Below are 12,402 nucleotides of genomic sequence, written 5' to 3' on the forward strand. Positions count from 1 at the left end.
TGTGCCGCCAGGGAACAGAGGCAGGGACCAACCTCATGCAGCAGCGGTTCCAGGGCTGTGATCCAAAGAGACCGGGATGAGCTCCCCCATAGCCTCCAGCATCCCCCCAGCCCGTGTGGGGGATGAGCAGGAGCACCTGTGGTAGGGACTGGGAGCACTGGGAGGGACTGGGAGCACCTGCAGCAGGTAGTGGCAGCACTGGGAGGGATTGGGAGTTGAGCACAGCTGCAAACAGGAAGACCTGCGGTAGGGTCTATTGAACCCCCAGCAGTATCTGGGGCCATAGTGGCCTATATTGGTCTGTACTGGTTCAAACTGGTGCATGCTGCTCCCTACTGGGATGTGTAAATTTGTGGCCAACACCCAGCTGGGTGGGAGCGTTGATCTGCTGCTTTCTGCTTGGTTTCTGACATTGCCCAGGTGGAACTTTGACATCGTGTAGTGCTTCCCACAGTGCTGTTGCTGCTTCCCCTGCCTCTGTGGGGCAATCTCCTCTGATGAAGACCTCATCTACACAGTGGTACAATTTCACCTTCGGAGGAAGTGAGACCTCGTGTGGGTTTGTGGTGTTCATGGGAGGGAGCTGAGACCCCTTCCAGTCTCAGGGCTACAATCCCAGGATGAGATGCCTCAGCTAACCGGGCTGAATCCCATCCTTCAACAGGGGTAAAGGAGATGCCAGCGTGGGCTGGCCTGGCTGTGCTGTCTGATGATGGGACAAGAAACAGGCTGCCCGCACAAGTGGTTGTGTCACCATCCCTGGAGGTATATAAAAGACCTCTTAGGTATATAAAAAGACTTTTTATATACATGGAGGTATTTAAAAGACATGTAGGTGTAGCACTTAAAGACATGGCTCAGTGGTGGACTTGACAGTGTTTGGTTATTGGTTGGATTCAATGTTCTTAAGAGTCTTTTCCAGTCTAAATGATTCTGTAATTCTAAGAAAAGCTGATGTTCAGACCAAAGTCTGTCTCTCATCACAGAAACGGCACTGCAGGAAGGCAGTGTGTCTCCAGCTGACGGAGGGAGCATCAGTGCTTGCTTCAGGCTCTTTCCCATAGGGTTCCCCTGGAGCCCCAGGGAGGCCTGGATGAACCTCAGAGGGGCAGAGGCAGAGCCACCTTGGGCTGGGCCTCTGCTGCTGAGCTGGGCCGGGCTCCTGGGACGCAGACAGATGCTGGCAAGCAGGCAGTGCTGCAGAGAGACAGCTCTGCCCAGGAGCAGGGCTGGGGCACTGCCTGCAGGCACTCAGGGGAGACCTGAGAGCCTCAGAGAGCTTAAAGGCACTTGGCAGTGGAGGATGCTGAGAGCTCCCTGCAGGAGAAACACTCCCAGCCCTGTGCATGGTAAGGCTCTGGGTGCAGGGCAGTGCAGCTGCGGTTCCTGGAGGGATCTCCTCAAGCTGCTGCCTCGGACAGTCCATGGGATCTGTCAGGAGCACTCTCTTGGTTTCTCTGTGTAGATAAGGAGGATGTGCTGCAGAGCAGGGCTTCCCTCTGCGCCCTGCGAGGGCCAGGACAAGGCAGGTCCCTTGTCCCAAGGCTGGCTGCAGGGTGTGAATGTGGGTGTGCAGCCAGGGGTGCCCAGCGCTGCCCTTGCGAGCAGGGTCCCTGTGTGCTGGGCAGGGATTCTGCTGCCTGCCAGGGCAAGCACTCAGCCTGCCCGGGAGCTCACCACGGCGCTGGGGGAGAAGCTGGGGGAGAAGGAACAACCCCTGTCAGGAAAGGAAAAGTATTTGTGTGCACTGGAGAGGGTGCTGGGTGGGTCAGGGCTGCTCAGAGCTCCACATCGTTCTGAGCACGTTTGCAGAGGGTCCTTCTGAAAGACACTGAGGCACCGTCTGCCTTAGAAGGAAGGATCCTGAGCTCTGATGTTTTTCCCTCTTGGTGGGCAGGCTGGGCAGTGGGAGCTGGGAATTTACTTCTCTGCTTTGGAGGAGGCAGCGAGCGTCTTGTCAGGACTTGTGTGAGCTGCTCCTGAGCCGCTGCCCAGGTAGAGATGCCCCTGGGCAGAGCCCTGCTGCCGGGAGGGGTGTGCAGGGCAGAGCTGAGCACACAGCCCATGGGATGGGCTCTGGGAGCCCTGAGAGGCAGCAGAGCTGGGCACAGCAGCTGCTGGCAGGGACAGCTCCAGGCAGCAGAGACATGGGCAGGGAGTGGGGGGAAAGTGCAGCCCGGCCCTGGCGAGGGTGCGTTCAGGCAGCTGTCTTGGTGGCTGGCACTGGAGGTGGCTGCTGGCCATGCTGTGCTGGGCAAGGAGCTGACTGTCTCACTAGAACATCTCCTCTGCAGTTCCCTGTCTGCTCTGCCTGTCCTGCTGGGCTTGCGACCTGCCCCCAGACAGGCACAGCTCTCCCATAGGGTCCTTGGGAGCACAAAGCCTTCCCTTGGGGTCGGCACTCTGCCGTCAGAGTCCTTGGCTTCCTGCTCTGTTTATCACAGCTGCACCAAGGGCTGGGAGTGTGAAGTTCTGCCCTTTGAGTCAGCAGGGCTCCCTACCAGTTGTTCTTTATCTCATTCTTTCTCCTTTTCTCTATTTATCTGTGTGCGCAGTAATAGGACAAGTGCAGGGCAGCTGGGAACAAGAGTGATGGACTCTGCAGCTCTCCAGACTATGCACTAATCCACGGGCTGCTGAGCCCTTTCATCTGTCCTGTCCTAATACTGACCACATGGGCAGTTACAAAAAATAGGATTTCTACACCTAAAATAGCACTTGTCAGATGAGAAACTTCTGAGAAATTCCTAACAAAGTCACGCTGAGGCTCTGCTCTGCAGCCAGCATCTTCATAGTTGTGAGTGCAGGCACTGAACCTCTGATACATCTGACATCCCTCGTGGGTATAGGAGCTTTCACAAAGCAGCTTTGTAAAATCCCTGCAGCGGCACAGAGCTGAGTCCTTGAAGCCACAGTGCTTCTGCCAGGACACTCAGCCACCAGCACCAGGAATGGGGAAATGCATTTGAACTTGAGGGGATTGTAGAAATCTTATGGGAAATGAACTGGTTTTATCCTGAGCAGTCTCCTGTAACCTGTCACTGCCTGTTTCTCCTCTGACAGTGCCCCATGCCCAGAAGCACCAGATGTCCAACGGCAGCTCCATCACCCATTTCCTCCTCCTGCCATTCACAGATAGGTGGGAGCTGCAGCTCTGGCACTTCTGGCTCTTCCTGGGCATCTCCCTGGCTGCGCTCCTGGGCAACGGCCTCATCACCAGCACAGCCTGCGACCAGCGCCTCCACACCCCCATGTACTTCTTCCTCCTCAACCTCTCCCTGTTGGACCTGGGCTGCTTCTCCACCACTGTCCCCAAATCCATGGCCAATTCCCTCTGGAACACCAGGGCCATCTCCTACACAGGTTGTGCTGCACAGGTCTTTTTCTTTCTCTTATTCATTTCAGCAGAGTATTTTCTCCTCACTGCCATGTCCTATGACCACTACGTGGTCATCTGCAAGCCCCTGCACTATGGGACCCTGCTGGGCAGCAGAGCTTGTGTGCACATGGCAGCAGCTGCCTGGGGCACTGGGTTTCTCTGTGCTCTTTTGCACACAGCCAATACATTTTCACTACCCCTCTGCCGAGGCAATGCTGTGGAGCAGTTCTTCTGTGAAATTCCCCAGATCCTCAAGCTCTCCTGCTCACATTCCTACCTCAGGGAAGTTGGGCTCCTTGTGCTAAGTGTCTGTTTGGTACTTGGCTGTTTTGTGTTCATTGTGGTGTCCTATGTGCAGATCTTCAGGGCTGTGCTGAGGATCCCCTCTGAGCAGGGACGCCACAAAGCCTTTTCCACGTGCCTCCCTCACCTCACTGTGGTCTCCCTGCTTGTCAGCACTGGCACGTTTGCCTACCTGAAGTCCCCTTCCATCTCCTCCCCTTCCCTGGATCTGGTGGTGTCAGTGCTGTACTCACTGGTGCCTCCAGTATTGAACCCCCTCATCTACAGCCTGAGGAACCAGGCGCTCAAGGATGCTGTGAGGAAGCTGGTGACTGGATGTGTTTCAGCAGCCACACGCTGCCTGCTGTCCTCTGCAAAGGGCTCCCAGTGTAGTTCATGAGAAGCCAAGTCTGTCTTTGCTGCTTTACATTTGTTTTCCTGATTCAATTTGTGATGATGTTGTCTTCATAGAAATGTCAGTTTCCATCTGTTCCTGCTTAAGTAGCCACTCGTGTTGTGTGAGCCACACACTTTGTGTCAGTGGTGGTCTCTCACTTTATTTAAGGGGAATAAATGATCCTGAAGAAACTTCTTCTCTTGATACGTCCTCACATGGCAGGAATGAAGGGGAATGAAATCAGCTTTCTGGCTGCTCCAGCTCTGAATACAGAGCCAGGCTCCTGTCCATGGTGCCTGGTGGGAGGACTAAAGGTGATGGGGGATAGTGACAGAGGAGAGGTTCAGCCAGGACAGAAGGAAACCTTGTTCCCATCGGCTCAGGCAAGTGCTGCATCAGGTCACCCAGAGAGGCTGTGCAGTCTCTGGCCTTGGGGATTTCCAGCTCGGCCTGAATCAAGCCTTGAACCACTTGCTCTGAGCCTTTTTCTGACAGGTTGGACTTGAGACCTCCTGGGGTCCCTTCCAGCCTCTGTTCTCTTATGATCCTACAATGATGGGATTATGAAGGGCCACAAAGGTGCTCTGAGGGCTGGAGCAGGTCTCTGGGGAAGACAAGCTGAAAGAGCTGAGGGTGTTGAGCCTGGAGAAGGTTCCAGGGAGACGTCTTAGCAATCTGCCCATATCTAAACAGGGCCTACAAGAAATTGGGTGAGGGGCTTTTTACAATGGTGTGCAGTGACAGGACAAGGGGGAATAGCTTTAAGCTGAGAAAAGGGAGATTTAGGTTGGACATTTGGAGGAAGTTGTTCCCTTTGAGGGTGGTGGGACACTGGCACAGGGTACCCGGAGAAGCTGTGGCTGTCCTATCGCTGGCTGTGTTCAAGGCCGGGTTGGAAGGCACTTGGAGCAACATGCTCTAGTGGACCACTCTAAAACACCACCATAACACCCAGAAATACCCCTGAGAGACCTAAATAAAACCTCCAAACCACCTGCACAACACCTAATGGACACCCTAAAACATCCCCAGAGCCCCCAAAACACCACTGGCATCCCCCAAGCACCTCATGTCCTTGTCCTCCCCCTGCTGTGATGCTGTGGCCTGAAACAAACCCTAACCCCAAACCCTGACGTAAACCCCTGTTCCTGACCCTAATCCTCACTTGTTTTTATAATGTTATAATATTATAATAGAATGTAATGAAAATTATGCTGAAATAAAATAAAAAATGAAGTGTCCTGGGTTCAGCAGTAGCAGTCATTTTTCTCCTTCTTAGTAGCTGGTGCAGTGCTGTGTTTTGACTTTCAGCTTGAGAACAGCACTGATAACACCGATGTTTTTAGTTGCTGCTCAGTAATGTTTACTCTGACCCATGCCCTGGGATTAAGAGTCCCATGCTCTACTGACTGAGCTTGCCGGGCCCCACGTTGGGCACCAAAAAGCACTGTCGTGGTTTAAGCTCAGTCAGCCATGCAGCTGCTCTCTCACATCCCCCCCTTCTTCCTCCCCAGTCCCGGAGGGATGGGGAAAAGAATGGAAAGAATGTAACTCCCACGGGTTGAGATAAGAACAGCCCAGTAACTAGGGTACAACACAAACCACTACTGCTACCACCAGTAATGCTAATGATAAGGTGAGTAACAAGGGAAGAGTATACCACCCGCTGACCGATACCCAGCCCAGCACGAGCAGTGATCTAACCCTTCTGGGTAACTGCCCCCAGTTTATATAGTGGGCATGACGTGCTGTGGTATGGAATACCTCTTTGGCTAGTTTGGGTCAGGTGTCCTGTCTCTGCTTCCTCCTGGCTTCCCCTCCTCCCTGGCAGAGCATGAGACTCAGAAAGTCCTTGGTCAGAGTAAACATCACTGAGCAGCAACTAAAAACATTGGTGTTGTCAGCTCTGTTCCCAAGCTGAAGGTCAAAACACAGCACTGCACCAGCTACTAAGAAGGAGAAAAATGACTGCTGCTGCTGAACCCAGGACATAAATTCAAAAAAACACAGATTCAGTAAAAAGAAAGAAACCTGCCTTTTTGCTCTTCCTTCTTCCTCTGTCTATTCCGTCTCTCCAAAGAAAAGATTCATTGAATCCTGGAATAACTCAGTTTGGAAAAGACCCCTGAACATTGTCTTGTCTGCCTACCCTGCTCAAGGCAGGGTTAACCGGGTGAGATCATTCAAAGGCTCTTCCTTTCCTGCTGTCATCCACCAAGCAGCTGAAAAGGCACTCCATCATATTAGACAGGGAGCTAATAAAGACAATCAACAGTGTTGGCCCAGCTGCTTGCACTGAGGGGTGTCACTGGTAAGTGGCTGCCAGGAGGAATCTACCACTGGTGACATTTGGGCTTGATCCACCAGCCCGCTTCCCACTCACTCCATCATTCGTTTCTTCAGCCCAGAGATCACCAACTGGCTATAAAGAGATTATTAATGATCCAGGTACAAAACATGCCCTTTTTTCCCCTACCCACACAGGTTTGGCAATCGCTTTCTTGTCCTACAAGCACCTAGAAGTGGCTGCAGGTGTATTTGGTCCATCACCTTCCAAGGGACTGGGCTGAATTGCCCAGCCTGGGATTACCAGGAGCCTCCTTCTTGCCCTTTGTGAGGAAAGGTTTGATGTCCGCCTTTTCCAAGGACCCCAGAAGCTCTCTGATGGCTCTGACACGTTTGAGGGCGCAATCCAGAAAGGATGATGTGAGCGTTCGCCATGGGCCTGCCCAAGGCATGTGAGAAAAATCCCGCTGGGACACTGGGGGCTGTTCCTGGGGTCACACCCAGCAATGGCAGGGCCATGGTGTCCACATCCGAGCTGTCCTCATGCACTCCTGTCATGGTTTAAGCTCAGCCTCATACACTCAGGGCTGTTCAGGGACACGAGTCCTCCCCGTGCACACACAGAGCCCTGCACTGCAGCAGCAGCGTCTCTCTGGCCTCCTGCTGCCACTGCCAGAGGCTGGAGGCACCTCAGCCCTGCGCTGTTGCCGCCCTGCCGCTCACCTGGGGGCCCAGCAGCACAAGGAATGGGCACGGGGACCTTGGCTCGAGGAAGCACATCCCAGTGCTGCATTCAGGTAGGTTCCCAAGGCACATTGCTATCAAAGGGAAGTGACCTCAAGACACTGTAAGACACGTAACTGCCCCCCAGGGGACCCCCAGTGACACCCGAGACCCATAACTGCCCCCCAAGGGACCCTCCTGTAACCCCCGGGACCCATAACTGCCCCCAAGTGACACCCCGGACCCATAACTGCCCCGCAAGTGACCACCCCGTAACTCCCCAGACCCATAACTGCCCCCCAAGTCACCCCCCAGACCCATAACTGACCTGCAAGTGACCCCCCCATAACTCCCCAGACCCATAACTGCCCCTCAAGGGGTAACCCAGTGACCCCCCATACCCATAGCTGCCCCCCGAGGGATCCCCCCTGTAACCCCCCAGACCCGTAACTGCACCCCAAGTGACCTTCCAGACCTACAACTGCCCCCTAGGTTACTGCCAAGTGATCACCCAGACCCACAGCTGCCCCCAGGTGAACCCCCAGTCACTCCCCAGGCCCACAGCTGTCCCCCCAGTTACCACCCAGACCCACACCTATGCCTCAAGAGACCCCCGTCAGACCTACAACTGCCCCCCACGTGACCTGAAAGAGACCACTCAGATCATACTGCTCAGGCACTGGATTTGCAGCTGCTTTGCTGTGTTAGGAAATCGCAATGACTTTTGCCTAGCCAGAAGGATGGGTTTGTTTAGTTTGCCTCTTGGATCAGTCTGGAGTCAAGATCCTCGCCTCTTTGTATGCAGAGACAGAGCTTTGCACTCTGCAGCAGTGAGGATGCTGGGGAGGGGACGTGGTAAAAGGCAGATGCTCCATCCTGAACAGACTTAATGCCTTGTACACATAAACGTAATGAAACAGAAATGGAATCGTAGGAAGCACTCTAAGACACTCAGGTTCATCCCACAAGAAGGCTTCTTGTGCAAGCCCGGCTCAGAATAAATCTCACCTCCAGCCTTTAAGTGCTGCTTCCAGAAGAAACGGGAAAATGGTCAAGAAGGTTTTTAGAATTACTTCTTTTACTCATCTCGAGCGGAGCAAAAGACCCAGATTGTTGCTGAGATGTTCAAACCAACTGAACCTATCAGCTGTGTAACAGAAAGAGGTGCAGGGACACAGGGCTATGAAAAAAAATGTTGTGCTTTGGTTTGACTAACCCTAGGGTGATTGATGGAAGAATCCTCAGTGTCTGTATTTCAGGCAGCATGCTTGCACCAGTCACACAGTGTTTATGATGAAGATTTCCTGTGCCACACGCCTGACAAATTACTTTGCCCTTTGAAACAGAGACAGAATATGTTTCACATGGTATCTGCAAACTATCATCAACAGTAATAAGAAGAGGACTTGATCTTAGAAAGTGCTGTGCTTATTCATCCCTGCAGATAGAAGAGATCATTCCAGTCTGTGCTGGGGGCTCCAGGTTTTAGTTAGGCCATAGTGCCTGCCCATCACAAATCCATGGATCTGGGTGACAATTCATTTTCAACTTACAATCAACCCAGGGAAGCAGGGAAATGAGGACCTGTTTAAGAAACTGGCAGCAGATGTCTGCATTCAAGACATGGTGCCATCTGAAGAAAAAGCCACATCACATCATGTCATTAAGGCTGTCAAGAGGTTTTCAGTATTTTCCTGGTTAGGGTCTGCAGCAGCAAAGTCACTAGAAACACAGCAGCTGATAGCCACAGCTGCTGGTACTGATCCTTACAGACCAAAGGCTACGGAGAAGATACGAAGACAACTGGAGTGACTACCGACAACTAAACCTGGGCCAGAATGGCACTAAGTTAGCTTTCAGTAAAATTAAAAAGCTGCTATGAATTGTAGGTGTTGAAATCCTCCTGATTATGAACCCAGCCTAAGGGGGTGGTGAATATCCTGTCATCACTTGAAGCTACAGCGTTGCCCCAGAGAAGACATCTTTCTGAGGGTACCTGCGGAAAAATGACACCACTGCCATGTTAGAGCAGGTTATTATCTCTTGGGCTGAGCTTAGAGACAACAGTTAAGAGGCATCACTGTAAAAACTTGCTGCTCTTACATATATGCCCACACCTGCCACCGTTTAGGGTCTCGGGTGTGATGGATCTTTCACAGCTATGACACAAGCAGTAGTTACCAACTAACTGCCCTAGTTAGCACTGGAACAAGATGCATATGCAGGTCCTGAGGATGCAGTGGTTGTTGCAGGATGAAGAGGAACCTGAATTTGGTCATGTTTCCTGACACTGGTGAAAAAACCACAATTTACTTTTCCATTCTTACCCTTACTAACATATCTGGCACTCGAAGGAATCTATGGCTCATTTTGCCCATCATCTAACAATTACATGCAGTGCTAAAGGTATTGAACAAAAACCACAGAATCCCACAGAGGATGGGGCAGCCACAGCTCCTCTGGGTACCCTGTGCCAGCGCCTCAGCACCCTCACAGGGAAGACCTTCTGCCTAAGAGCTCAGCTCAGTCTCCCCTCTGGCAGGTTAAAGCCATTCCCCTTGGCCTGTCCCTACAGGCCCTTGTCCAAAGCCCCTCTCCAGGTTTCCTGGAGACCCTTTAGGCTCTGGAGTTGCTCTAAGGTCTCCCCTTAAGGAGCCTTCTCTTCTCCAGGCTGAACAAGCCCAGCTCTCTCAGCCTTGGATGTTTATCTCCTGGGCTGTGGGTGAAGGCCAATGATCCACAGAGGACGTGGATGGGAAATTCATCAAATATACTCTACTTTCACACACTGGTTTTTGTAGTCAAAGCAAAATGCAACGGTTTAAGAGCTTGATCTTGGAAGCAATCAAGACTGCTGCCATGTATGAAACAACTCACATGTCAGTAATGTTGTTTGGCTGCATCAAATTAAGTGCAGGTAGAGTTGGTGTATTTAAACATCTTGGTTAATTCTCTAAGTTCCTTACTGAAATGCACCCTCATGAAAATCGTCATGAAACGCAAACAAAAGTCTGGAGGCTCAAAGTTTCACATGAACACATAAGAGAAGTTTTCACCTGGATTCAAAGCTCTTATTCAGACCTGATTTCATTTCTACAAGAGTATTCCTGCCTACTTCATGCTTCTCCTTCCCTGGAAGAGGGATTCCAAGTGGGCTACAGCCCTGCCTGCACTTCCCCTGCTGGGTCAGGCCCCGCTTCCCGTGCGCTCCTGGCACAGCCCAGCCCACCTCACCCCACTGCACCCCTGCTGTGCCCCCTGCACACCCCGCTCCACCCCGCCCCACAGCCCTGACCCCCCCACTGCATCCCTGCTCCTGACCCCCTGCCCCCCGGCTCCAGCCCAGCCCAGCCCCTGCCCTTCCCACTCAATCCCTGCCACAGCCCCGCTCACCCCGCTCCTGCCCGCCTCAATCCCGCCCCAATCCCAGCTCCATCCCGCCCCGATCCCGGCTCCATCCCGGCTCCATCCCGCCCTCTCCTCTCCACATCCCTCCACCCCCACAGGTTACCACAGACGCCGCGCGCCTGCCCCCTTCCCGCCCTCCCCTCCGTGGCGCCGCCTCTGACATCATCCCCCCGCGCCGCCTGGTGTCATGGCGGCCGTGCAGGCGGAGGGGAAGCCGGGGCCGGTTTCCTGCCGAGAAACCCCAAGTGCTGGAGCTCACCCGCGTCTGCCCCGGGAGCAGGGTCAGGCCCCACAGCTCTGCTCCTGCCAGCGCTGCCGAGCCCTGCACTCCCTTGATGGTGCCGTCAGAGCGCCCCACACACTGCAGCACGGGCTGGGCCATTGCTCTGGCTCCGGCAGAGGCACAAGTGCCTTTGGAAGTTGCCAGCGAACAACAAGAGCTGAGAAGCAGCTGCAGAAGGGCTCTGCTGTGGGGCTGAAAGCCAAGGGTGGTGCAGGGGAAAGGAGAGACTGCAGAGCCTCAGCCCTTGGGCTTCCTTCAGAGGAGGTGGCGGTGCTGCCCTTGATCCTGGCTGTTCTCCGGGCCTCACCTGCCCTCAGCGGTCTCCAGTGGCCTCTGGCGAGGCCAGCAGCAGAGACAGGATGTTCTGCACAAATGTCTGCACCTGCTCCTGGGCCTGACTCAGTGCTGAGAGCTCTTCTGCAGCCAAATGCAGATCGTACTTTACAGTCAGACAGTCACAGCGTGGTGTGGGGTGGAAGGGACCTTAAATCCCCATAGGGATTCAGATCATCCCACAGGCAGAGCATCCCATAGGTGTTCAGAGCATCCCCCAAGCAGGGCATCCCACAAGGATTCACAGCATCCCAGAAGCAGACCATCACATAGGGGTTCCAAGCATCCCAAAAGCAGAGCATCCCATAGGGATTCAGAGCATTCCACAGGCAGAGTATCCCATAGGGATTCAGAGCATCCCATGAGCAGATCATCCCATAAGGGTTCAGGGCATCCCATAGAGCTCCAGAGCATGCCAGAGGGATTCACAGCATCCCACAAGCAGATCATCCCACAGGGGTTCAGAACATCCCATAGAGCTCCAGAGCATGCCAGAGGGATTCACAGCATCCCACAAGCAGAGCATGCCATAGGGATTCAGAGCATCCCACAGGGCTCCAGAGCATCCCACAAAGCAGAGCACCCCACAGAGATTCACAGCATCCCACAACCACAGCATCATACAGAGCTCCAGAGCATCCCACAGGGATTCAGATCACCCCACGCGCATCAGAACACCCCCATCTCCCCATGGAACCCCCCATCGACCCCCCCCCCGACCCGCCCCCCTCCCCATGGACCTCACCCCATGGAACCTGCCTCTCTATGACATCAGCCCCAGCTCCAAGGGACCTGCATCCAGCACCCGTATCCCTGGGGCAGTTGCGCTTTGGGTGCAGTGGTGCTTGCAGCTCCTTGGTTGCAGCTCCTTGGAAGCAGCTCCTTGGTGTCACTCTTAGCGGTGGTGGCAGCGATGGCTTTGCTCCTTGTCATCATCCTGCTGGCCTTGGCCTGGCTGGTGCAAGGCTCCTGGGACAGCTGTGGGTGAGTGGCTCCAGGCTCCGGGGCTCCTGGTATTCCATAGGGAGATGCTGCCGCTCCCAGCCACGGTCACACCAATGGGGAGGTGGGATGTGGGGAGCCCCACTTGCTTGCCATCACCCCATGTGGTGGCACAGCCCAGCTATGGGTCACCCCATAGGGTCCTTTGTCCTGCAGCACCCTATGAGGCAGGATGATGCTCATCTCTGGGACACCCCATAGGGTCCCTTGTCCCTGCAGCTCCCAATGGGGCACGACAATGCTCGCCCTGCATCCCTAACCATCAAGTGTTGGGCTTCTGCTTCCAGAGGGACCTGCGGTACCCGTCCC

The 12,402-nt window shown here is 54.0% G+C and overlaps 1 protein-coding gene across 1 annotated transcript; it reads left to right on the forward strand.

Moving 5' to 3' along the window:
- The first annotated feature begins 3,086 nt into the window (after positions 1 to 3,086).
- On the forward strand, positions 3,087 to 4,061 carry LOC136006792 (olfactory receptor 14A16-like). Its single transcript, XM_065664844.1, has one exon. It carries the CDS (start codon positions 3,087 to 3,089, stop codon positions 4,059 to 4,061), a length of 975 nt encoding a protein of 324 aa, XP_065520916.1.
- The last annotated feature ends 8,341 nt before the right edge of the window (positions 4,062 to 12,402 follow it).

Source organism: Lathamus discolor, unplaced genomic scaffold (genome assembly GCF_037157495.1).
Source record: "Lathamus discolor isolate bLatDis1 unplaced genomic scaffold, bLatDis1.hap1 Scaffold_70, whole genome shotgun sequence".
In the NCBI taxonomy this organism is placed as follows: Eukaryota; Metazoa; Chordata; class Aves; order Psittaciformes; family Psittacidae; genus Lathamus; species Lathamus discolor.

Coding starts and splice junctions, on each gene's coding strand:
- LOC136006792 (XM_065664844.1), top strand. CDS start 3,087: ATGTCCAACGGCAGCTCCATCACCCATTTCCTCCTCCTGCCATTCACA.